This window comes from Frankliniella occidentalis, unplaced genomic scaffold (genome assembly GCF_000697945.3).
Source record: "Frankliniella occidentalis isolate FOCC.00 unplaced genomic scaffold, Focc_3.1 Scaffold421, whole genome shotgun sequence".
NCBI classification, from domain to species: Eukaryota; Metazoa; Arthropoda; class Insecta; order Thysanoptera; family Thripidae; genus Frankliniella; species Frankliniella occidentalis.
The window spans coordinates 1-21,041 of record NW_026267542.1 but is presented as its reverse complement, the minus strand read 5'-3'; the positions used below and the strand labels follow the sequence as shown (position 1 = coordinate 21,041).

The following is a 21,041-nucleotide window of genomic DNA, read 5'->3' as shown; positions in this document are numbered from 1 at the left end:
CATTAGGGTTGGTTTGGCCCTATTTTCCTATACTGAACGCACACGGCATTTTGAAGACATTTGATATAAAGGTAATTTTATTTCTACTTTTTAAAGGCCAACAAAGGTTGCTGGGAGCCATACGACACTTTGGCATGTTTGCGTACAGGCCTTCTTACAACTGCATCAACCATTACTCTTATATTCATAATATTTAAAATAATAAAGTATCATGTTTATCGTAATACGAGAATGCATCATTATGCAATATTTTACGCTTCTGCCATTCAATGTATCGTTTGGTAAGTACTTGTCACTACTGTTGACACATTTGCTCACTTTCATTATGTTTAAGTTGCACATTGCAGTTTTTCATCTAATTTAATAATTTTATGTTACCTCTAATTTATTTGTTTGACAGCACAACAAGTTTCATGGTGGGAAACCGATACCCACAAGTTGAATTGGCTGCTTGCTTCTTGAAACTAGCCATCTTTGCATTGGTCTGTCATCTTCATTGGTCTCTTGCTGCAAGGTCTCTTGGACGGCCAGACATAATGCAACATGTGGCAAATCCAGTTTTGTGTTTGTATCTCCTTTACTGTGTTGCTGTTGCTCTTATGGGAATGGTAGACGTGGTTGGTTCATGGATTGAGTGTCAACGTGAGTGAATCTTGAATTTATTGATGCCTTAAAGTGATTTCTGATTTCTGAAGTTTGGTTACCCTTATTTACTTGCTACAGGTCCATACTGGCTGATGTTATCAGTCGCAGACTTTCTTTCAGTACAACTATTTTCAATTGCAGCTTTATACATCCTCCATAGATCAGGTGGTGTGCAAAGAGCTCAGTTTAGAGATCTTTGGAGCATAATACTTGTTTATCAGGTCTCAGCTGTTTTATCTCTCACCTTTGACATTGTTATGAAATTGGGTGCGTTATTTGCTGTTGTGTCTCATTTCTATTTTAAATTAATTTTATTATTGACGTATGGGTTTTGATTCTCTTTTCAGTTGGTTCCACAGACTCTGGTTGTAGTGGTGTGTTTGGGCATACCCAACTATTTTATTCCATCACAATTTCTATCTTTGGATTAGCAAAGTTCCTTGTACCCTTATGGACTTTGCTTTGTGTCTTGCAACCATTTGAAGATCGTTCAAGAGCTTCAGAAGTTGCGCTCGCTACAAGCTACAATGTGGTAAGTTCTAATTTTCCAAACATAACTAAGTGACTTGATGACATTTTTCTTATTTCCTTTTTCTTGAAAAAGCAGGATGGCACCTCACCACCAGTTTATCCAGCAATGGGAAACTTCCTCCAATACGAGCAAATGAGGCTTCCAAATCCTCTGGGCCATGCTGTACCTTTTCATGGCCGTGCACATCAGGTATGTTTGATAGCAATTATTGTTCTTGAACCAACTACACTGATCAAATTAGTAACCCTTTACTTAAAAAATGTTTTTATAGGTGGGCTTTATTGACATGGAATTTCCTGACACTGACTCATCAGTGAATTCATCACCTACAAATTCACCAGCACAACTAAAGCTTTCTGGCAGCAGTTCTCCTGTTCAGCATAAACTTCCATCTTTTAGTTCCCCTTCTAATGTTGTGCCTGCATTTGGCTTGTCGACTATTAGTGAAGAGAGTGGTGGTGTTGAAGTAACACCATCTCCTTCATTACGCAGTGAGTCTGTGGAGTGGAGAGTCAGATCTAGGCCTTCCTAATTCTTTCTCTTTTTTTCTTTATTCTTTAAAAAAAAAAAAAATGATTTAGCTATGAAATTTAATTCTCTTTATCCATTGTGATATTTTATCTGCCATTCAATATTGTGGTATCCTTGTGTTGCACATATTGCTGCTCATTCTCTAAATCAGTAGCTCTTTTTCATCCTGCTATCCTGTTCTTAGCCTTATCCCACTCTCCTTTTATATCCTGCAGTGGATAGCTGTAAAGGACATGTTGTGAGAAAAATATCAACTATCTTGGTTTTTCTTAATTTTAGTAATATTCTGCCATGTCTCTTGATGTTCAATGGACACCAGAGAGATTGAAATTTTTGTTCCATGTCCAAAAATAAGTTTATGAAGGAAGACTGATGATATCCATTTTTAAAAGAGTTTTCATCTCTTTTACTCCACATTTTGTTAGCATTTATTGTTAATACGCTACATTTCATAAGTGAAGCTTGCCATTTTTTCTAAAGCATCTATCTGATGCTCAAAAATTACCTCAGAGTTGGTTTTAAACCCAATTTTAACTTTGAAAGCACATATTTTGACTTGGTATTTTTATTGAACTGTGGACCATCTTCCAGTTTTGCTCGTATGCTCAAGTATTAGCAAAATATAATCCATCTAGATTTTTAAAAACAAATGACCTTACTAACCTTGTACCCTTATATACTCTGTAGCAATCTCTTTCTTTATGATATTGTGTCTGAATCTTGATGTATGTTAACCCCACTTAGCAGCCTTTTGCTCAAGTTTATGTGTTCCTTCATGGTATTTTAAGTTTTCATGAATCTTGAAAATTATGCATTGGTTATAGAATGCAGTATAATTACTTTGTACTTAAACTAGTGTGGTACATTCTTCAGAAACTTCATATTTTAGATCAGCCCTTCAAAAGCTCATGAACTAAATGAGTTTCATGTTCCTTGATTTGGTAAAGACTTATCCTTTGCTCACACAATTTTCCTTAGCTAAACTTGCTTTTTTAAAAAACACATTAGGGTTGGTTTGGCCCTATTTTCCTATACTGAACGCACACGGCATTTTGAAGACATTTGATATAAAGGTAATTTTATTTCTACTTTTTAAATATTTCTTTTTATTATTATTAATACTACTTAAAGTGTGAGTGTGGCTAAGTACGATCTGCTTTAAACACTGCATGAAAGATACACCAAAGCTAATTTACCTAACCAACATCACTTAGATAAATTATTGTTACTGGAGTTACCTGATCTCCTTTGCTGTAAAACAAAACAAAAACTTTGTGTTGTGATTTTAGGTGCCCATTATGGTGAATTTATAGCTAGGCATCCATGTTTATTTTGCGACTGAAATTGCCTTTATTGCCCACCCTTCTCATAGTTGAAAATGAAATTTGAGTGGATGTTTAATGTCTATTTGTAATAGTTTTAAGTCTAATAGTTAAAATATGGGGGGACTTTCTTTCTCCAACGAAAGAAAGTTATTTTAATTTTTTCATGAAATGTTCTGGAAATAAGACATGCCCTGTATTTACCCTCTTTTAAATTATGAATTTGGCCCATTCCAGGGTTTCCAAAATTGACCTGACAGGCTTCATTCTTGTAATTCTCTTTTTTTTTAAATGTATGTTACCTATCTTATACAGGTATTCAAAGTTTTTAATGTTTTTACCATGTTAAGTGTTTGTCTGGGTTTAATGCCCCCCCCCCCCTGCTTTTTTTTTATTTTACAGTAACATACCACTGTGATTTCTGTTCATTTCAGAGATTTTGCATTTTTTGGTGTGGAATCTTCCTGCTCTATCTTTTAGCAGCTAGTCGTTTCATTGATATAATGGAGTTGTATATCTATATATACTTTTATGTGATACTTTACTAGATATGCGTACAAATATGTCACAATATGGCAATTGTGTCTATGTAGTGTGAAAGATGTACTATTTTATTCTTTCTGGATGTTGAATTTACTTCTCATGTCAAGAATTTTAAGTTACATGTGACTGAAAATTTATATCAACAGTACTCAAACTGAGAATATCGAGTAAGTGGTAAGATATTTCTGTACTAATAAAGAATTACAGAGTTTTGAATCATCGAAGAATAATTTGCCTGCCTCTACAAATAATATTGATAATCACAAATTTGCTCAAATACACCACATTTAATAACCTTATAACATTTTACACACATTTTAAACTGTTAGTATCAAAGAGTTTGTCTAAGTCAAAAATTGTAACAGATACAAAACCAACAAACTTTGATCGGAGGAAAAGACAACAATCAATTATGATTCCCTAGGCATATTAGACATAGTAAGACGGATAAGTGGTAATTGATGTCCCTGATGCCCTTGAGAGACATTGACGTGTACCTAAACAAAATGAAAACAATATGAATAGATCAAACAGCGTACACATTAAACACAAAATTAAGCAACAATTGACAAAATGCTTACCTGCTGATGCGAGGAATGCAAGACAGACGCGTGGCCGAGTGAGTGAGGGTGGCTGCCGTGACCAGGCGGGTGGCTAGCTACATGGCTCGAGGGGTGAGTGGTGTGGCTTGGTGGGTGGCTTGGATGGCTTGAGTGGCTGCCATGGTGAGGCAGTGTGTGTCCCGACGAGTGACTCAGGGCGTGGCTGGTGGGATGAGGATGACTGGTCACGTGGTTCGTCGGCGTGTGACTGGACGTGTGCGTTCCAGGCGGAGGGTAGCTGGAGGGGTGGCTGGACGGGAGATGGCTGTTGGGATGGCTCGCCAGATGCCCGAGAGATGAGGGTATGCCGGAAGGAGCACTCGTGATGGGGATGCTCACCAGCCGGTGTGGATAGATCGCCTGCCGGTGGACAATCAAAACGGCAGCACTTGTAAGAGCGGCACACGATGGCAAAACTGTTGGTTTAAATGTGTCAGCTGATGTATGCGTACCACAGACTGAGAGCTGATGACGGGGCCGGCCGGCTGGAACGTGGCGGGCCGGGGCGGCGGCTGCGGCGACGCGTGCGGGGACGCGTGCTGCGAGGACGGCGCCGAGGGCGGCGCTGGCGAGCGCACCGGGTAGCCGCTTGTTATGCTCCCAGTCTTGGCACCCTAAGAGAGCATTCGCAAAGAGTCAGGAACAGTCTGCAGAACAAACCTTTACGCATTGAGTGCGACAGTGAATTAACTCCTGGGATGGGAGTGTGACCACACCGGACCACACAGTGGTCACGCCGCACTCAAAGTGTAAAAAGGCAAAATTATGTCTTCGTACAAGAAACTGTAACAGGAAACCATCTCAAAGTCCAATGATAAGATTACAAGAGGTTCCCAAACAAATCATTTGGTACATCCATTTCTCAGTGTCAGCTTGGCACTGAATAATCTGAACCTATTTTTATTTTCTAAAATAAGAAGACTAAAAATTTGGAAACCCAGCTGTTGTGTCTTCAGTGGGTACATGCAAAATTACGAACCTGGAGTTGATTCTGAATGGGGATAACACCACCATGAATAGGCACATGTGTCGCTGGCCTCACAGGATAAAACTTGTCTTGATCTGCAAAGAACAATACAATGTGGTAAATTGAAATGAAAAATGATTAAAATGGAATGGTAAAATTGGAATACTGGAGACGCAACTTACAAGGGGTATGTGTAGGGGCCCTCGCCTGGGGAATGAACTGCACGTGACCCGGTTTGCTCACGGGGGGATCGTCACGCTCCCTCTCTCGCTCCCGCTCTCTGTTCTCACGCTGCTCGCGCTCCCGCTCGCGCTGCTCCCGCTCCCGCTCGCGCTCCCTCTCTCGCTCTCGCTCCGTGGTGGTGATGGCTGACGCGGCCACAGAGGTGGGTGGGGCTGCAGAGGGTGGTGCCACGTGGTGAGGTGCCACATTGGGAATCACCTGGGTGGTGTACAGCTGACTTGGGTGGGGCCCAGGGTAGAATCCTGCCTCAGGATGTCTCTCTAGAAAACGATGAGGGTAAGAGTCAATGTTTAATTTAAACAAGGTGTCGGCACTGAAGTGGAGATTACAATCTTTCAATGCCTTAAACTTATGTCATTAAAATAGACATCCTGTAATGAGGTCTCCAAAACACATTTAATGACAAATTCCATTTGTCATTTTAGCAAGATCAATATTAATTGAGACTATGTTTGAAGAGAAGCTATTCCCAAAACAGACAATTAAATATTCTGTAAGGCACCAGATGTACCGGTGGCGGTAGGTTTTTGTCATGATTACTTACTGTTCCACAGCACTGCACGACCACCGTACTCGCCAAGGCCTCGACGACTATCTTCTACCACATCTGTAAGAGGAGCTCATTAAGTAATAAAAAGAAGAAAGAAGGATTTCAGGTGGCTGATAAAGGGTTTGATGCATCTGCACACATTTTAACTGAGGCTCCTTTTCTAATCGCTTACATTATCTCACTCAACTAAAAAGTTGTGGTAAAAAGCTCTTTTCTGAAGTTAACTGAATTAACCAAGAGAGCTCTTCAATACACAACAGTATATAGAGGCTTTGAGTTGTGATAAAGATAAAGATGAAGTCTCTGAACAATCCTTCAAAATAGGTCCATCTTACCGCAAGATTTGATGATTGATAATTGTCCTGACCACAAGATTTGAATGTGATATGGTATTATGCCGATGGATTATAATCTTACCTTGCTGAAAAAGACATGTTTTAAAGGTTAGGAATTATTAATTGATATTTCTGTTAAAAACTACAGGTGACTAGGAGATAAACTTACAGGAGCCATAATTTCCCCAGGGTTGTGTCCTACTTTAAAGACCCTGAGAGGAAGTTGAGGGGTGTTGTGTTGCTGAAGAAGAAGTTGCTGCTGGTGCCCCGTTGCGTTAGAGTTTCCACTCAGTGACACTAGAGAATAGGGCTGATTGTGTTCACTAAAATGGACAATAAAGATTTAAATTAAACACCGTTCAAAATTAAATTTTTACTGCATTCAAAATGGAAAAATACCTCATATCAACTCTTGCACGGCGATGGCGACTGGCATTTTCTTCATTAAGTACCTTTTTCAGCTGCAAAAATAACTGATGTTTATCATCTTTCAATTTTCTTAAGTGAGATTCTAAACAATGGATTTGATTTTTAGTTTCTCCCAAGGTCATTCTATCCTTCTTATACTGTTCTTCTTGAAGTTTCCGTTGCCTCTCCTCTGCTTCTTCCTCAGCTAACTCTATAGGAAAACGGGTAAATCACCTCAATGTTAGAAAGAACAAAGAAAAATCGCTTTAGAACGCAATTTAGTACTAAACTTAATTTGAATTTACACACCTTCTTTTTTCTTACGACGACTTTGAATTATATGTAGCCGAAGAGCTTTCCACATTTCCTCCTTGCATTCCGGTCTTTCTATGATGATGGCAGGCATTTTTACTGCGAAGCAAAATAATCGTATACAGTATATAGTCATACGAAGTAGAAAAATTAATGGTAATCGCTCTATTTACCTGGATCAATCCTGGTGGTTTGATATGGAGTCCAACGGTTAACCAGTAGGTTAACCAGTGGACGCAAGCTAGATCAGACAAAGTTCTCCAGTGCTCCCCCGGGGATGTGGCTTCGGTATGCAAAACGGCACATAAAGCAGCAAAGAGAGATCAATAATTCATTCAATTGATTACAATAATTACAGGGTTTGTTTGAAGAAGCAAACGAATAGATGCCAAAACACCAAACAAGTACCTAGAAAAACAAAAACAAAACAAGACTGGCCACTGCCTTTTGTAAATAACATTTTAGAAAAAATATGACGAGAAGAAAACTATGAGAAATTTATAGTCTATCGAACAACAAACAACAACAAGAAAAAACAGTGTTTCAGGTGTCTGTCTTGAATTCTTGTTAAAAAACAATTAACTTCACTCTTAGTGAATTATTTTGGAATCCAGTTGTCTGAACCATCTCTGGTTAGTTGGTTTCTAGATTGTTTTCATCGTCAGTGGAAGAGAGGAGTGACCTACTACACAGAGTTCAGTTCAATCAGGCTTATCTCTTATAGCTTAATCATTCAATAAATTTGAATTCTTCAAACCCCACCTCACTCCTCATTAATATCTGCCGGGCTGTTTATTTATTTATTAATTTATTTATTTTGTCTGTTTAGATCTGCATCATCATGCGGCGAAGAGCTGGAGTTGGTGCCATACACAAGCAGAAGCTTGAACAAGAAAAGTATCGTGACAAAGGAACAGAAATTCAGGAGAACCAATTAGAACAAATGTCAAAACAAATGGAAGTGTTTCGAACAAATTTAGAGGACTTTGCTGCTAAACACAAAAATGAAATAAGGAAAAATGTACAATTCCGTAGGCAATTTCAAGATATGTGTGCATCAATCGGAGTAGATCCACTGGCTTCTGGCAAAGGCTTTTGGTCTGTTCTTGGTATTGGTGATTTCTATTATGAACTAAGTGTACAAATTGTAGAAGTATGCATTGCAACTAGTTACAAAAATGGTGGATTAATAACCATGGATGAATTACGCAAAAGACTTGTTCAAGCTCGAGGACGAAGTAAACAACATCAGGATATATCTATTGATGATTTACTGTGTGCTTCCAAAAAGTTACGAATATTTGGGAATGGATTCACTGTGTTACCAATGGGTAAAGGTCAATATTTAGTTCAGTCTGTACCAGGCGAGCTGAACATGGATCATACAGCTATCCTTCAAGCTGCTACAGACAATGAAGGACACATCAGTTGCTCTGATATTCAATCTAAGTTGGGCTGGGAACTAGAAAGGACCCAAAGGGGTCTAAATTATATGTTGCAAGAAGGCTTAGCATGGATAGATGTTCAGAATCCAAAAGAAAAAACATATTGGTTTCCTAGCTTATTTGCAGCTTGTGTTAATGCTCAGTAATACATATTGTTTAAGAAATGCTTGTTGTCTTTGTTGACTAATGCTTGAATAAATAAAAAGTTTTAATTGAACTCTTTGTTTCATATGGCCACCAGCTTTGCCATAAGTGATTTTAATAACTGAATGTTAATAAAATATAGCAAGATTGGATACAAAAATATAATCATATGGTGAAGGTAAAGAAGCACAAGCTTAACAATTAGAATACAAAGAATACTGAAGAAAAATGGAATACTACACAAGGTAAATTAAGGACATGCAGGTTACAATTACACAATATACTACACTTTGACTTTTAAAGAGGACAGAACAAGTGTAACGATGGAAATCTGAATGATATCAAAAGGCACACATTTGATACTAGATGGATATATGTTACCAACTTCTAAGGAAGTTACAACAAATTGCTATCCTCAAAACACATTATACTAACTGGATAAATTTTAAATTATAAACTTCTGAAAATAAAATGGAAACAATAATTTTAGTTACAATGAGAAGTGTTTTATGTAAGAAAAGAAACTGCGCAGAACAGCACCTACTTTTCATATTTGTACAAAATGTCTATATACTTTTAATTTTAGACTATTTTTAACTTTAACATGAAAATAAATTGTAAATTTGCTTGAGTCAAGATTAACAATAATGAAAAATCTTTTAGTCTTCATCGAGATGAAAAACTACTTAATCTCCAGTTCTACATCTTCTACTTCATCAAAGTGTGATGCCATCTGCTGGGCCCAGGTATCCAGTTGTTTTTCCTCTGGCTACAAAATAATTAACAAAATTAGACACAATGTCAAAAGGAAAGGAAAGACTTCGGTGAGGTTACTGACCTTCTTTTTCTTTTTATAAGACCGGCTTTTCTTTTTGATTTCTACACCAGTAGTCTCAGTTGTATTTTGATTTGCATCATTCTCATCCGCTTCATCACCAGAGAGTACCTCATCTCCACAGGCAATCCGTTTGGCAGGTCGAAATCTGTCGTAAGATCGCCTTGAGAGCTGTAATAAAAAAGAAAGTTAATAAGCTTAAATTGGCTTTGATGACATGAAATAGATGGATTTTAAACACAAAGCACTTACTTGAGTAAAGGGGGATGTCAATTCAGTGTCAAGATTTTCCTCTCCAAACAAAGGTACAGGTGTAGGAGTGAGGACACCCTGAGTTGGTTTTTGTTTAGATCTTGTAGATGGGGTTGAACTTACAAAGTCTGTAAGTTTTGTTTGAATTGAACGAGGGGTGCTAATTGAAGGTGAGACAAGCTGCAACTGCCCCCTAATAAGAGCTTGAACATCTTGTATGGACAGATTAGGCTTTTTAGGTTTCCCCTCCTCAGGAGCCATTACATGTCTAGGTATTGGATTTGATTTGGGTATGAATGGTGAATCATCATCATCAAAGCCAAAACAGTCATCTAGACCAGAGGAAGTTTGGGGAACAGAAAATTTCACAGTTGTTTTTCTTGGACCAGCTAGTTTTTTGCTTGGGGATACCTCAGGTAACTTTCTCTTGTTAACGTTGTTATCTACTTCAGGTCTAAATATAGTCCCTCGATGGGTAGAAAACATGCGAGTGGGTATTACAGAAGTTCGTGGAAGATCATCAAAAAGCTTTGAAATATCTGCAGATTGAAGTGATGGTTCTTCTGCTGCAGCTGGCGATAATGAAACTGATCCATTGTTTGGTGATGATGACGTTGCAGCCAACTGAGGTGTTGGTGTTGAGCTCAATACATTACAATTTTCAGAAGTCATGGAGCGTGTCACAGGTGAGGCAGGGATATTGCTTAGTGGTTTTGTCGGCAGAGATGAACATGAAATTGGTGAGGCTTCAATTGGCACTTCAAGTTCAGTTTCCATAAATGATGGACTCTCTCTCACACAAATGCTAGGTATTGAAATACATGGACTTCTGACAGGTGTGAGGAATGGTGTTGACTTCAGCTTATTCTTAACAGTAGATTCAATATGTGATGACACATTTGCTATTTTGGCTTCCACAGATTTAGTATCAGGTTTTTTGCCAAGTGTTTGCTTGGTGGATGAAGTTTTATTGCTAGTAGAGCAGGAAGCCAATGGAGAACTGCAAACTGGTGACGTAGTTTGAATTTCATTCAGCAACTTGACACTTGCTGAAGTTTGACACACTATATTTTTTTGATTGGGAGTTAATATGGCACCTATCTTCCCTCCAACATGTTTTGTAATGAGTCTGGATGGAGCTTTTCCTGTTGTTGGAGTTGATGTAAAGTGGCTATCAACTTCAAAGTCTAAAGAAGTATCAACTGGAGGTTCTTTTAATATTGTTTCCTTCTGTTTAGACGGAAGGAGTTGTTGCTTGGTTGAAGCAGAGCAAAGTTTGTCGCGGTGAGCTCCCCTGTCTTCCGAAGTTAGAATTGGTTCTTTGGTTAAGCTTGGAGCTCCTTTACATTTCACATTGGTTGTCTTGTTAGAAGTCACAGATGTCACTTCTGTTTCATTTGGTTTGGACTTCTTAGGTTTGGTGGGCTTCACAACAACAGGTTTTTTGGATGGGTCCCATTTGACAACACTTTTAGCAGATTTCTTCTTCTGCGGCTGTCGCTTTCTCTTTTTCTTGGTTGGAGCAGCACTCTCACCAGAAGAATCACTCTCATCAAAAGCATACTCATCAACAGGGTCATCCCTTACATCTGACCTGCGTACATTCTTATACACAGGACCAGAAGAAACTTCCTGAGTGTCAGCATTATTTGAATCATCCTCAGTAAAGCGGACTGTTTTCCTTGTTTTGCTCTCTTGAACCTTTTTCTCTGAATTTACAACAGCACCATCATTACTTTTCACACTCTTCTCACCAACTTGAGACGCACCCCTGACAGCATTTCTACGGGTAGGAATGGCTTCATTTCTCACCTCACGTAATGTTCCTTTGCTACCTTTCTGGTTAACAGTAGTTTTCTTTTTCACTGATTTAACCTCGCTCTTCAAATTCTCTTTGTCAGTCGATAGCTGCTTAGGTTTAGAAGTCTGCCTTGTAACACGAGATCGACCAAAGAAAATAGAAGGATCCATGATGGTTAAAGTTCAAAATATGTCACCAGATGATAGCACGTATAAATCACTGTTAAATCTCCAAAAGTTTAAGAGAAGGACGTCCTTCGGGCTGCATATCCTTCGTTGTAATCGTTTTGCAAGTGAAGATGACGCTGGGATGAGGCATGCGGCACTAATGATTTACACATGTCCACTGAAAATTTGTACGCACATTCCACTACATAGCATTTGTCAATCTACGCACAACAAGCAGCTTTTCACAATACTCCGAATGTCTTGCCTTTTGAGCGCGATTTAAGATGGCAGATTACTGTTTTACCGGCTCTGGCGCCAACGTTCTTTGTTGTGGGATTGAAATTTCAAATCTATATCGTCTTCTGAAACCAGAAACGGCAACCTTGCAGAAAATAAAAAAAAGAAGAATTACACATTTATACACAATGTTCCTCAGCTTTATAGCTGTTTGTTAAACAAAAACAAATATTTTAAATTTTCCCGAAATTCAGGTAACAACAAAGATGATATAAGATAGAATTCATGTGGCATAACTATGTCTACACTTTTCAAGTTCAAAGGTTGGTGCAGAAGTCCCTGCAGTTGTTAACAAAAAAAACTGTGAAGCAGACAGTTCATTTCAAAAACGTAAACATTGCCTGGTCGCTTGTTGTGTGGTTTGCGTTACTAGATGTTCTTGCCAGGTTATCTATTTGATTCTAATACATTTGAGTTTCTGTTTGAATAACTATTTGAATAATAATAATTAGGCTTGGTATACATCCAATTTGTACAATGTCTGCTCATGGTAAAGAGACAATTTTATCTTTTTCAAAAACTGTTTTGCAAATTCTGTTAACATTTTAACCAGGGATGGTTTTTCATTCGACATTTCCTTCTCTTTTAGATCTTGTTGACATAAAGGAAGCAAAAGACGAACTTTCTTTTAATCGGTCCGTATATCCCAAAATATGTGCTAATTGGTTCCAGCAGTCACTTAAAACTGACTTGAAAACAGCAGTGAGTTACCCTGCGGCATGACATCTTGTATAACTCTTATTTATGTTAGATTTTCTATATCCTTTTCTTCATTCTTCTTTGTTGCAGATGAAATTCCAAGTCAGCACAGGAAATGAATGTAATGCACTGAAATCTAGTTATAGAAATAGCGAAGATATTGAGAAGATTGGATTGTGGAGGAAAGTTCCAGTTTTGTACGAGGTATTGAAAGTTGATTATTTCATTCGTCTATTTTAATATGGATCAATACAGGTCTTTGCATTATTATTTTAACATTACAGGGAAAAAATAAGCAGCTAAAACAGAATGTAAATCAAATTTCAGAAGCAATAGATGTTATAAGCAGAATTAAGGCCACACAACAGTAGTCATCTATTTTTAAATTAAGTATGCTTACATGCAGTTCAGTAATAGCATTCTTTTAAATAAGAATGTAATAAATGAAATGTATAAAAAATATAGATTACAAACACACATTTAAAAATAGGATAATTTAGACCCCTTTTCAGTCTTTGTCATTGAAAATAGTCGCACTTCATTTCTCTTGATATTACCAAAAATTCATGGTAAAATACTTTCACACATTTTTGACAAACAGAAAAGAAAAGGTAGCACATCACAGCATCAAGAGACTTAAACTAGGAGACGAAACTTATTATCTGGGAGGCTATATAGAATTATCACAGGGGCATTTTTCTCAAACCGTAGATCATAAATTTCATCCAATACTTCAGCAATAACCTTTTTGTTTCTTGGCAACCTAAAAAAGGAAATTTATGACACAATTTGCTATAACACATAATATCATATATCTTAAAAAAGATTCTGAGCATTTTCTCACCTTTCTAAAGCTGCTTTTCTACTTTCATTAAAATCTTGTTCACTCTCTAAGTCAAGCAGTCCAGCAAGAGAACAAACAGTGCTTCCATCTAATCCACCAACAGCCAAAACTTGGATGGGAGCTCTTACATCTAATTTTTGGACAATGCGAAGGGTGTGGCTGTAAATCTAGAGTAAAAGGATACCATGAAGACAAGGGTCAAGGTAGTAACATTTCATCATCAATTAAGTTACTTTACTTGCCTGAGTTTGGCATCGCTTCCTGGAACTTGCAGCCATTCTCTCTGAACTTAAAAAGTTCATGTTAATGACCATATTATGTTGGTGACCATGAGTTTCCACATGGGTATGCCGGTGGGAGTGAGTGTGATTATGAGTGTGAGAATGGTTGTCTCCTCCTGCAAGGTTCTTAATCTCTTGTCTCTGCATGGGCAGAGCAGAAACTAGGCCTTCATTTGTATCCCGACATAGACGTAGGGCTCTCAGTAGAAATTCCGTCAATTCTGTACGAAGTACTTTTTTCTCATGAAGCCTGGGCCAGGAAATAAAGTCAGAGTTTAGGTAAAGCAACAAAGGTTATTGGAAACTAAATTAGGAAAACTAACCGCTCTTTTTCCCACATCCTAACACGAACAGAGCTTGAGTCTCCTTCTCGTAGTATCACCATAAGAGGTACTGCCATTTCTTGACAATATTCTTCTGTTTCATGTTCAGTCTGAAATAAAATGGTTCAATCTAATCAAATTTGTTTTGTGTTTGAGAGAGACCATAAAACTATAATTAGGTGATCTTACAATGTCCAGCAAAAGACACTTCATTCCTGACCCCCAAAGATCCTTAGCAACAACTGCAGCATCCAAAGCTGTTTGATGGCCAGAGGACCACAAAACAACATCTAATGATTTCACCCTTTCATCACTATCATGTAAGAGTGTGACCACTTTGTCCATACAAATACTAACACCAACAGCTGCCTGGGGAGGACCAGGACGTAACATTCCACTTCGATCAAGAGCTTGCCTGCAAAATAGAAAAGTTGAAGTCTAAAGAAGACAGCCAACGCCCGGCTCAAAATTAAAAAAAAATAAATTAGTGCTGTAGCTACTGACCTGAAAGAGGCGATCATTCCATCGTATCTGCCACCAGCTGCAATTACTTCAACGCCCCCATGCCGGTGTTTGTTTTTGTTTTCACAAACTAACTGGCACATAACTCCAGAGTATTGATTTATATTGCGAACAAAAACTGGACTTACTAATATTGGACACTGAAAATAAGGACAAGTAAAATATTTTACTAAATATTCAGATGAAAATACATACCAGGCGAAATCAGCATACCTTGATGCCTAATGCTTGGGCATAGTTGATAGTATTTTCAAGATCATGTAGTCCTTGTTTGGCCAAGGATGCAGCTTCACCTTTACGTTTAGTAACAACGCGAAACGTTGCAGATACTTTGGAATATGGGCCCTCGACTTCAAGCAAGGAAAATAGGGAAGCCATTTCAGGTTCTGTGAGGATTTCTTGTAGTTGTTGTCTAAGATTATTTTTATCCTTTACAAGCAAGAAATTGATTGATGGATAAGTTCCAGTTATACCTCAAAATGTTTACAAGAATGCGCCATATTTACCCTTGCTTCACTGCACACGGAAAGAATCTTCGAATGGTGATCCTCTCTCACACAAGAATAAAACAACGCTGCTTTTACCAAAGATGTGTGATTAAGTCTAAATGCACATGCAAGATCTCTCAGTCCAGGAAGTTCAGATGCCATCTCCCAAACGACAGCTAGTAACTCAGCATCTAATAGTAAACTTCCTGAATAAAAAAAACATTTTCAATTGAAAATCTTACATTAATCTACCTCAAAATAAGAAATTTAAAATTAATTTGTGTTATTATTTCTATGTATGTAATTTAAACAATTCGTTGGGAATTAAAAAACAAAAAATGATACCAAACACAATAAAAGTACCTGGACTTGGAGTCACAATATCAAAAGCACACTCATACAGCTCTCTTGGATGGAAACCATATACTCTTTTCTCTCTGTAAACCCTCTGAATCGCATAACGCTTCAGACATGATATGTTATTCCATGCAACATAACGTGCAAAGTTGACTCGGAGATCATGAGGAACATTAACAATGCCACCCCATCTTGTCATGAGTCGAACAACAGAATCAACTTCTGAGTCTACAGCTCTTTGAGGCATCAGGAGCGGTGTTGTAAGACTGACAGCACCTTTGGGATAAAAATAGATGGATATAAAAAATGGGATTTACATAAACAAAAGAAAGAAAAAAAGAGAGAAAGTGTAGAGGTCTGATGGTTACACATACCATGCCTCTTAAAAACCTTAACTACTACACTTTTTGCCATGTCTTGGAGAACTAAAAACCGCTGAAGACTAAGTCCTTTTGGAGGAACTGCCATGTCAAATGTAACATCTTCTGCTGGTCCAACATCCTGCCGAAAACAATCTGAAATCATGTATTTTTCAGTGGTAGACGGATAATCTTTTATCAAAGGAATCGTACCTGTTTAAAACAAGAAGCAACAAGATATTTATATGCTTTACTCTGAGGATTTCTCAAAGTATGGCGAACCATATCTTGTAGCTCTGCATCTTCCAGTAGCGGGGGAGGCAAGGAGTCTGAAGCAAGAAGTTCTTCAGATGATGGTCTCTTTGATGGTTCATGATCAAGCAGCCACCTTCACAGTTATAAATTTATAGATTAAAACTCATTGGTTTGGGAAAGGTGGCAGGATTTCTATGAAAAAGTAAATGACAAAAACCCACCGAATAACATGCGCTTGTTTTATCATTTCACTCATAGGAAAGTTAACTGGAAATATGATTTGCCTTGAGCGAAGATTGTGAAGGACAGAAATCCGTTCCATACCAGTTTGTAGAGGTGGATAGCACATCTCAAAAAATATTATGCCTAAACTATAAATGTCAACTTTCTAGAATGAGAAAAAAATAATTCAGCACATCAGCTTATTCTTTCATTGGTGTGTGTAATCTATGAAATGTAATTTATGTAATCTTTGGTGTATCTAATATGAATTTAATATACCTGATTGTACATGGCTTTTGATAACGAATTGTTGACCTCTGGTGCAACGTATAATGCTGTACCAATATGGCTAGTTAGTGATTGATCATTTGAATCATATCTATCAGAGTTGATATGGAACTGTTCGATATGTGATACTTCCAAAGTATCCTTTTCTTTTGTCGCCACCCTAAAATATGGGAATTAAAGGAGAAAAAAATAAGAAGGTGAGTAAATTGATAAAAAGCGAAACTACTGTGATTGTTTTTGAATTAGATTTGATTAAGAATATAGACTTGCCTTGGTAAGCTGCTCATAGTCGCAAGACCAAAATCACCAATTTTCACATGATCTTGAAAATCTAAAAAAATGTTTACAGGTTTCAGATCCCTATGAATCATTCCTTGCTGATGAATATGAGCCAAGCCTTCAACAATTTCTCTAAATAATCTCCAAACTCTTGATTCATCTTGGCACAGGCCCTCATCTATTGCTGTCCTGAGCATAAAGAAATTTGTCAATACATACATTGAAACCAGATCAAAATCCCTGCAATTTGATATACATAGAAATTAATAAACTGAAAAAGTAGCATACCTTAACGTGCTTTTTTCACAGAATTCCATTTGAATATACATAAATTGAATTTCACGGTGTAGTGGGCTTAAGCTGTTCTCCAGCTCACTGTTGGAATTTGCAGATTTACTTTCAAGTTCAACTTCATTGCCTTCGGGAGATGGTTGAGAATCATTTTCAAACACAATACTATCAGACATATCTTGCATAGACCTATTAAAAATTAAAAAATAGTAATATAGATTGATAAAGTATATGAAGGAGCATAGTAACTAATTGCAACATGTCACAAGTAAAATTAATGTACTCACAAAAAGCCCAACCACTGTTCCCCATCAGGTATTTCACTATCAGAGTCAGAATCACTTTCAGAATCAGAAGATTCTTGAATGGCTGTACTGGACACACTCCATTCCAAACTTCCTTTAATTGTGGGGGCTAGCTCTTTAAGGGCCTGAAGGGGCAACACTAGCTTATTTAATTTCTTAAAATAAATGGAATAATCATTTTCTTTCCCTGTTAGAACTTACTTTTACGGGGCGGTATGGTTTGAGGACTGATGGACTTCCACTGTTTGAATCTGATGAAACAACTTCAATAGTCGCGCTTTCTATCCATGAGTTATAATAACGGACAACATTTTCATGGTTTAGCTGTGACAGCAATTTTACTTCTCTTGTAATGCGGCGGTTGAGTTGGCGGTTGCGTGGATTAAGTTCAATGCGTTTAATTGCATATTCTCTCCCATCCAGTTTATTTCTTACCTACATAATCAATTAAAAATAAAAATAAACACATTAAGATACTTTCATTTCAACATATAATTGAAATTTTTGCAACATCAAATATGAGCTACCAAAACAAATACCTTTAATACATCACCAAATGCTCCCTTTCCAAGAAACTTTAACTCTTCAAATTCACTCAAGATTCTAGACTGACTCTTGGCATCATGTGGAAGGAAACACATTTCAGCATCTGGCTCCTCATCACCAGACACACAATCTTGAGTTACCTTTAAAAGAAACAAGTTACCATTTACATGTATTTCATACCTGCTATATTTACAATTCAACATACATTGAATACATAATTGTATATAGATTTTAACACTAAAGTTTGACAATTTGACTCTTTACCTTGATATAACAGTCTTTGAATAGAGAGGGTTTACTCTCTGGTGAATGATCTTCATTGTAATCACTGTAAAAATGAAAACCAAAACAAAAAAAAATACTTTGCAAACAGAAATTAACAATGTAAAATAGACAATCAGGTGATTATGGTAGCTTGTGCATACCTCTGTGGAAGATTGGAAGGATCTTGATTGAGGCGGAGGCTTTCTCTTCTTTGACGGCCCTCAGCACGCAAGGCCTCTTGTTTTCTATGAACTTCATTTTGAATAGCTTGTCTCTAAAAACAAAAGTATTTGTTCAAAATTTTATTTATGTACATTTATATTAAGAAAAATAAAAAAATTCACAGTTCAAGCATTACCTCCTTCTGCTCACGGAGTGAATTGAGTTGTTGCTGTTCTTGTTTTTGTTGCTGCTGAAGAAACAACATTTCTTCATGAAATGATTTGAATCCTGGTTTGTTGTGTTTGTGTAAAAAATCCTAGAAACATAGACACACAAAATCAAAGTGCACACCTGCCTTTACTTCATGGAAATAGTAGTATTTGATCTTGATCCAATCAGGAAACAAAACTAGAACTGGGCAAAAATCTATACTCAAGAGGTGCACCACATCTCGTTTCCTACCCGTAAACGTAGACTTGTGCATTGTGCTAAGAACAGATTTTGACACAGTCACTGTACTGATTCTTACATGGATAAAGCTATAAATAGAGATTTCTTCAATTCCAACCTGTACATGTTGCGCAATTTCATAAACCATCTCCTGTCCACGGAGCTTTGCAGTTAGCTTCTGCAGTTCCTCCATTAATTGTGATATGTCACATGTTGAGATGCCTTTGCTTTTGACAACCTTCAAAACAGGAACTCTGTAATTAAAATGAGTAATGTGAGAAATTAGACTTTTACTTTGACCAGAAAAAGTCAAATTTGAATTGTTGTTTGACATACTTTTCAGGGTAGGATTGGCAACAAGTAACTTGCAAATGAACATCAGCATGGATTTCTTGGATGCCTGAGCTGCCTTGCTGAGGACTCAAATAAAGAACAAAGTCCAGAGGCTGCCACAGGTCATTTTCATCGAGTTTTCTGAGATCCTCTAATTCATTTTCAAAAATTGCCTGTAAATTTATAAAAAGAGAGTGACATTACATTATCTCAACAAAAATAGACGGGAACGAGAAAAGCAATTCATAATAAAGGAAATGTATAATCTGTAACTAAAAGTATTATCTCTTTCTTCAAGGAAAAGTAGTGTTTACAAAGGTATCACAGGGAACTGTTTATTATAACCTAAACAAATCGTGAGACAGAGTTCAAATGCAAAGTTTACCTTCAAGGCGGTTATTTCATTTTCTTGTCTCTCTTGTGTGGAAGTAGAGTTATCTATTGACGACATTTTACACTTATGTCGACCATCTTTTAGCAATATCAGCACCGATTACAGCATTTATCCGGCACCGACATGGCACGGATGAAGACAGACGAAAATTTAAATCCGATAAGATATGTAGTTTAGTTTCATTGATGAAAAATTTAAAAGGAGGCGCGGTAAGTTTGAATTCCACCGCTCTGCTCTCGGTCAAATTACGAACGTTTGTGCCGCAAATAATAATAGGCAGATTTGGTAAATAACATCGAATATATATGCTGTGCATGTCTTAAGTGAGTGTCAGATAGTTTCAGCGTTTTCAGAAGCTCAACGTACCTCTATTTGGTCGCAATTTTTCATGCTTCCTGTCAGTAAGTTGTTTCCGTGTATTTGTGTTTTTCCTTTGCCCCTTGGTATTTGGTTGTCACTTGCAACCTGATGAACAATTTTAGTTACTGTTTCAATTCCATAACTTTACTCGAAGTGACAGGGTACATAATCTTTTAATAGCTAGATCTGGTTAAAGTGATCTGGTTAAGGTTCATGTTGGTTCTGCGATGACTTGAGATCATATTTAATTGTGAAATTACTATAGTTTGGCCGTTTCTTCTCTTATGATAGTGCTGGTGTATTTTTAGTTAGAACTGAAAATGTTATAGATTATCCAGTGTTAGTTAACATTTTGTAAATAGGATATTGTCAAATAGCACCATGAACGCCATTATTTCTGTTTGTCACTTCTGTGAACTACATGGCCCAAGTGTCTTATTAAGCACGCAGAGCACTCGTTCCCACAAACAAGCAAATCTTAAACGAAATAAATTTTATGGATTACCCGAGTGTCTCCGGACACCTGGAGATGCAACAACTTCTTCATGTGAGGTAAAGTATTGTTCATGTAATTGTGGTTTATTGTTGGTGCGTTCTTACTCCTTTGTTTGTTCTAGGCCTGCCAGTCTGTGAGCAACAACATTTTTGTTACCTCTGATCATGATACTCAAACAAGTTATATCAGCTCACAGCTTCCTTGGCAGTCTGAAACTGAAGCACTAGTTCGTCAAGCGTGTACAAGAAGCCTCAGCTGTGAAGTATGTACTTTTGCAACGTGTTGTCTAAATATTTTATTTATTTAAATGAAAGTTTGAGAAATGATTACTTTCATTCTAGGTCAGCCAGGGAAAGGAAGGAGTATTAGTATTTAGTGATGATTTGGGTGTGGGAGGCTCTCGAGGCTGCAGTGTATTAAGCCATACATTTTTGATTCGCGATTCATTGGCTAGAGGTTTTCATCGGTGGTTTTCTATCACAGTTCTGACTCGAGATAGACTACTACTACTTAATGTATGGCCATTTTTAGAAAAAAATATATCTATTTTTGTATCAGAATTGCAATCAGCTGCAAACAAGGTATGGCACGG

At 37.3% G+C, this 21,041-nt stretch overlaps 7 protein-coding genes across 11 annotated transcripts in view; 4 read left to right on the top strand and 3 right to left on the bottom strand.

Annotated features, from left to right (window-relative positions):
• LOC113204483 (uncharacterized) overlaps positions 1–3,789 on the top strand; it is a 4,450-nt gene extending 661 nt beyond the window's left edge. The window contains exons 3-8 of one of the 2 annotated variants that reach the window (XM_052274662.1): positions 107–281; positions 401–642; positions 724–912; positions 993–1,177; positions 1,253–1,366; positions 1,449–3,789. In XM_052274662.1, coding sequence (XP_052130622.1) covers positions 107–281; positions 401–642; positions 724–912; positions 993–1,177; positions 1,253–1,366; positions 1,449–1,709 — 1,166 coding nt within the window. In that variant the 3' untranslated portion in view covers positions 1,710–3,789. Of the gene's footprint in view, positions 1–106; positions 282–400; positions 643–723; positions 913–992; positions 1,178–1,249; positions 1,367–1,448 lie in introns of both variants that reach the window. The other variant, XM_052274661.1, reaches the window with a different exon arrangement.
• A 51-nt stretch (positions 3,790–3,840) lies between these two features.
• LOC113204473 (G protein pathway suppressor 2) lies at positions 3,841–7,433 on the bottom strand. The gene is made up of 10 exons (XM_052274660.1): positions 7,164–7,433; positions 6,988–7,089; positions 6,670–6,889; positions 6,436–6,593; positions 5,930–5,992; positions 5,325–5,645; positions 5,155–5,237; positions 4,628–4,789; positions 4,155–4,535; positions 3,841–4,070 (listed from the first exon to the last, which is right to left on the bottom strand). The coding sequence occupies exons 2-10, from the start codon at positions 7,082–7,084 to the stop codon at positions 3,984–3,986; spliced, it is 1,572 nt and encodes a 523-aa protein (XP_052130620.1). The 5' UTR covers positions 7,085–7,089; positions 7,164–7,433; the 3' UTR covers positions 3,841–3,983.
• Positions 7,434–7,462: 29 nt separating this feature from the next.
• On the top strand, positions 7,463–8,652 carry LOC113204494 (vacuolar-sorting protein SNF8). 3 transcript variants are annotated; one of them, XM_026419678.2, is made up of 2 exons: positions 7,463–7,622; positions 7,820–8,652. In XM_026419678.2, exon 2 carries the CDS (start codon positions 7,832–7,834, stop codon positions 8,579–8,581), a length of 750 nt encoding a protein of 249 aa, XP_026275463.1. In that variant the 5' UTR covers positions 7,463–7,622; positions 7,820–7,831; the 3' UTR covers positions 8,582–8,652. The 3 variants fall into 3 exon arrangements, with proteins under 3 accessions (XP_026275463.1, XP_026275481.1, XP_026275473.1); XM_026419696.2 differs by having other exon boundaries at positions 7,469–7,537; XM_026419688.2 differs by having other exon boundaries at positions 7,495–7,684.
• A 1-nt stretch (position 8,653) lies between these two features.
• On the bottom strand, positions 8,654–11,994 carry LOC113204462 (mucin-17-like). Its single transcript, XM_026419633.2, has 3 exons — positions 9,667–11,994; positions 9,418–9,585; positions 8,654–9,348 (listed from the first exon to the last, which is right to left on the bottom strand). The coding sequence occupies exons 1-3, from the start codon at positions 11,635–11,637 to the stop codon at positions 9,262–9,264; spliced, it is 2,226 nt and encodes a 741-aa protein (XP_026275418.1). The 5' UTR covers positions 11,638–11,994; the 3' UTR covers positions 8,654–9,261.
• Positions 11,995–12,154: 160 nt separating this feature from the next.
• On the top strand, positions 12,155–13,107 carry LOC113204921 (uncharacterized). 2 transcript variants are annotated; one of them, XM_052274663.1, is made up of 4 exons: positions 12,155–12,194; positions 12,521–12,633; positions 12,721–12,834; positions 12,915–13,107. In XM_052274663.1, the coding sequence occupies exons 1-4, from the start codon at positions 12,170–12,172 to the stop codon at positions 12,999–13,001; spliced, it is 339 nt and encodes a 112-aa protein (XP_052130623.1). In that variant the 5' UTR covers positions 12,155–12,169; the 3' UTR covers positions 13,002–13,107. The 2 variants fall into 2 exon arrangements, with proteins under 2 accessions (XP_052130623.1, XP_026276090.1); XM_026420305.1 differs by lacking the exon at positions 12,155–12,194 and adding an exon at positions 12,244–12,421.
• LOC113204896 (eIF-2-alpha kinase GCN2) lies at positions 12,849–19,771 on the bottom strand. The gene is made up of 24 exons (XM_026420272.2): positions 19,585–19,771; positions 19,203–19,372; positions 18,985–19,120; positions 18,613–18,732; positions 18,416–18,528; positions 18,255–18,318; positions 17,984–18,130; positions 17,646–17,879; positions 17,427–17,569; positions 17,137–17,328; positions 16,840–17,037; positions 16,561–16,729; positions 16,281–16,447; positions 16,018–16,192; positions 15,820–15,946; positions 15,452–15,721; positions 15,107–15,294; positions 14,814–15,029; positions 14,583–14,740; positions 14,268–14,493; positions 14,079–14,188; positions 13,717–14,005; positions 13,475–13,641; positions 12,849–13,393 (listed from the first exon to the last, which is right to left on the bottom strand). Exons 1-24 carry the CDS (start codon positions 19,648–19,650, stop codon positions 13,267–13,269), a joined length of 3,972 nt encoding a protein of 1,323 aa, XP_026276057.1. The 5' UTR covers positions 19,651–19,771; the 3' UTR covers positions 12,849–13,266.
• A 208-nt stretch (positions 19,772–19,979) lies between these two features.
• Positions 19,980–21,030, top strand: LOC127751311 (folliculin-like; the record flags this gene model as incomplete). Its single annotated transcript, XM_052274644.1, has 3 exons — positions 19,980–20,505; positions 20,571–20,711; positions 20,791–21,030. Coding segments are annotated over exons 1-3 (552 nt in total), but the record flags the coding sequence as incomplete, so codon positions are not given.
• Positions 21,031–21,041: the final 11 nt, after the last annotated feature.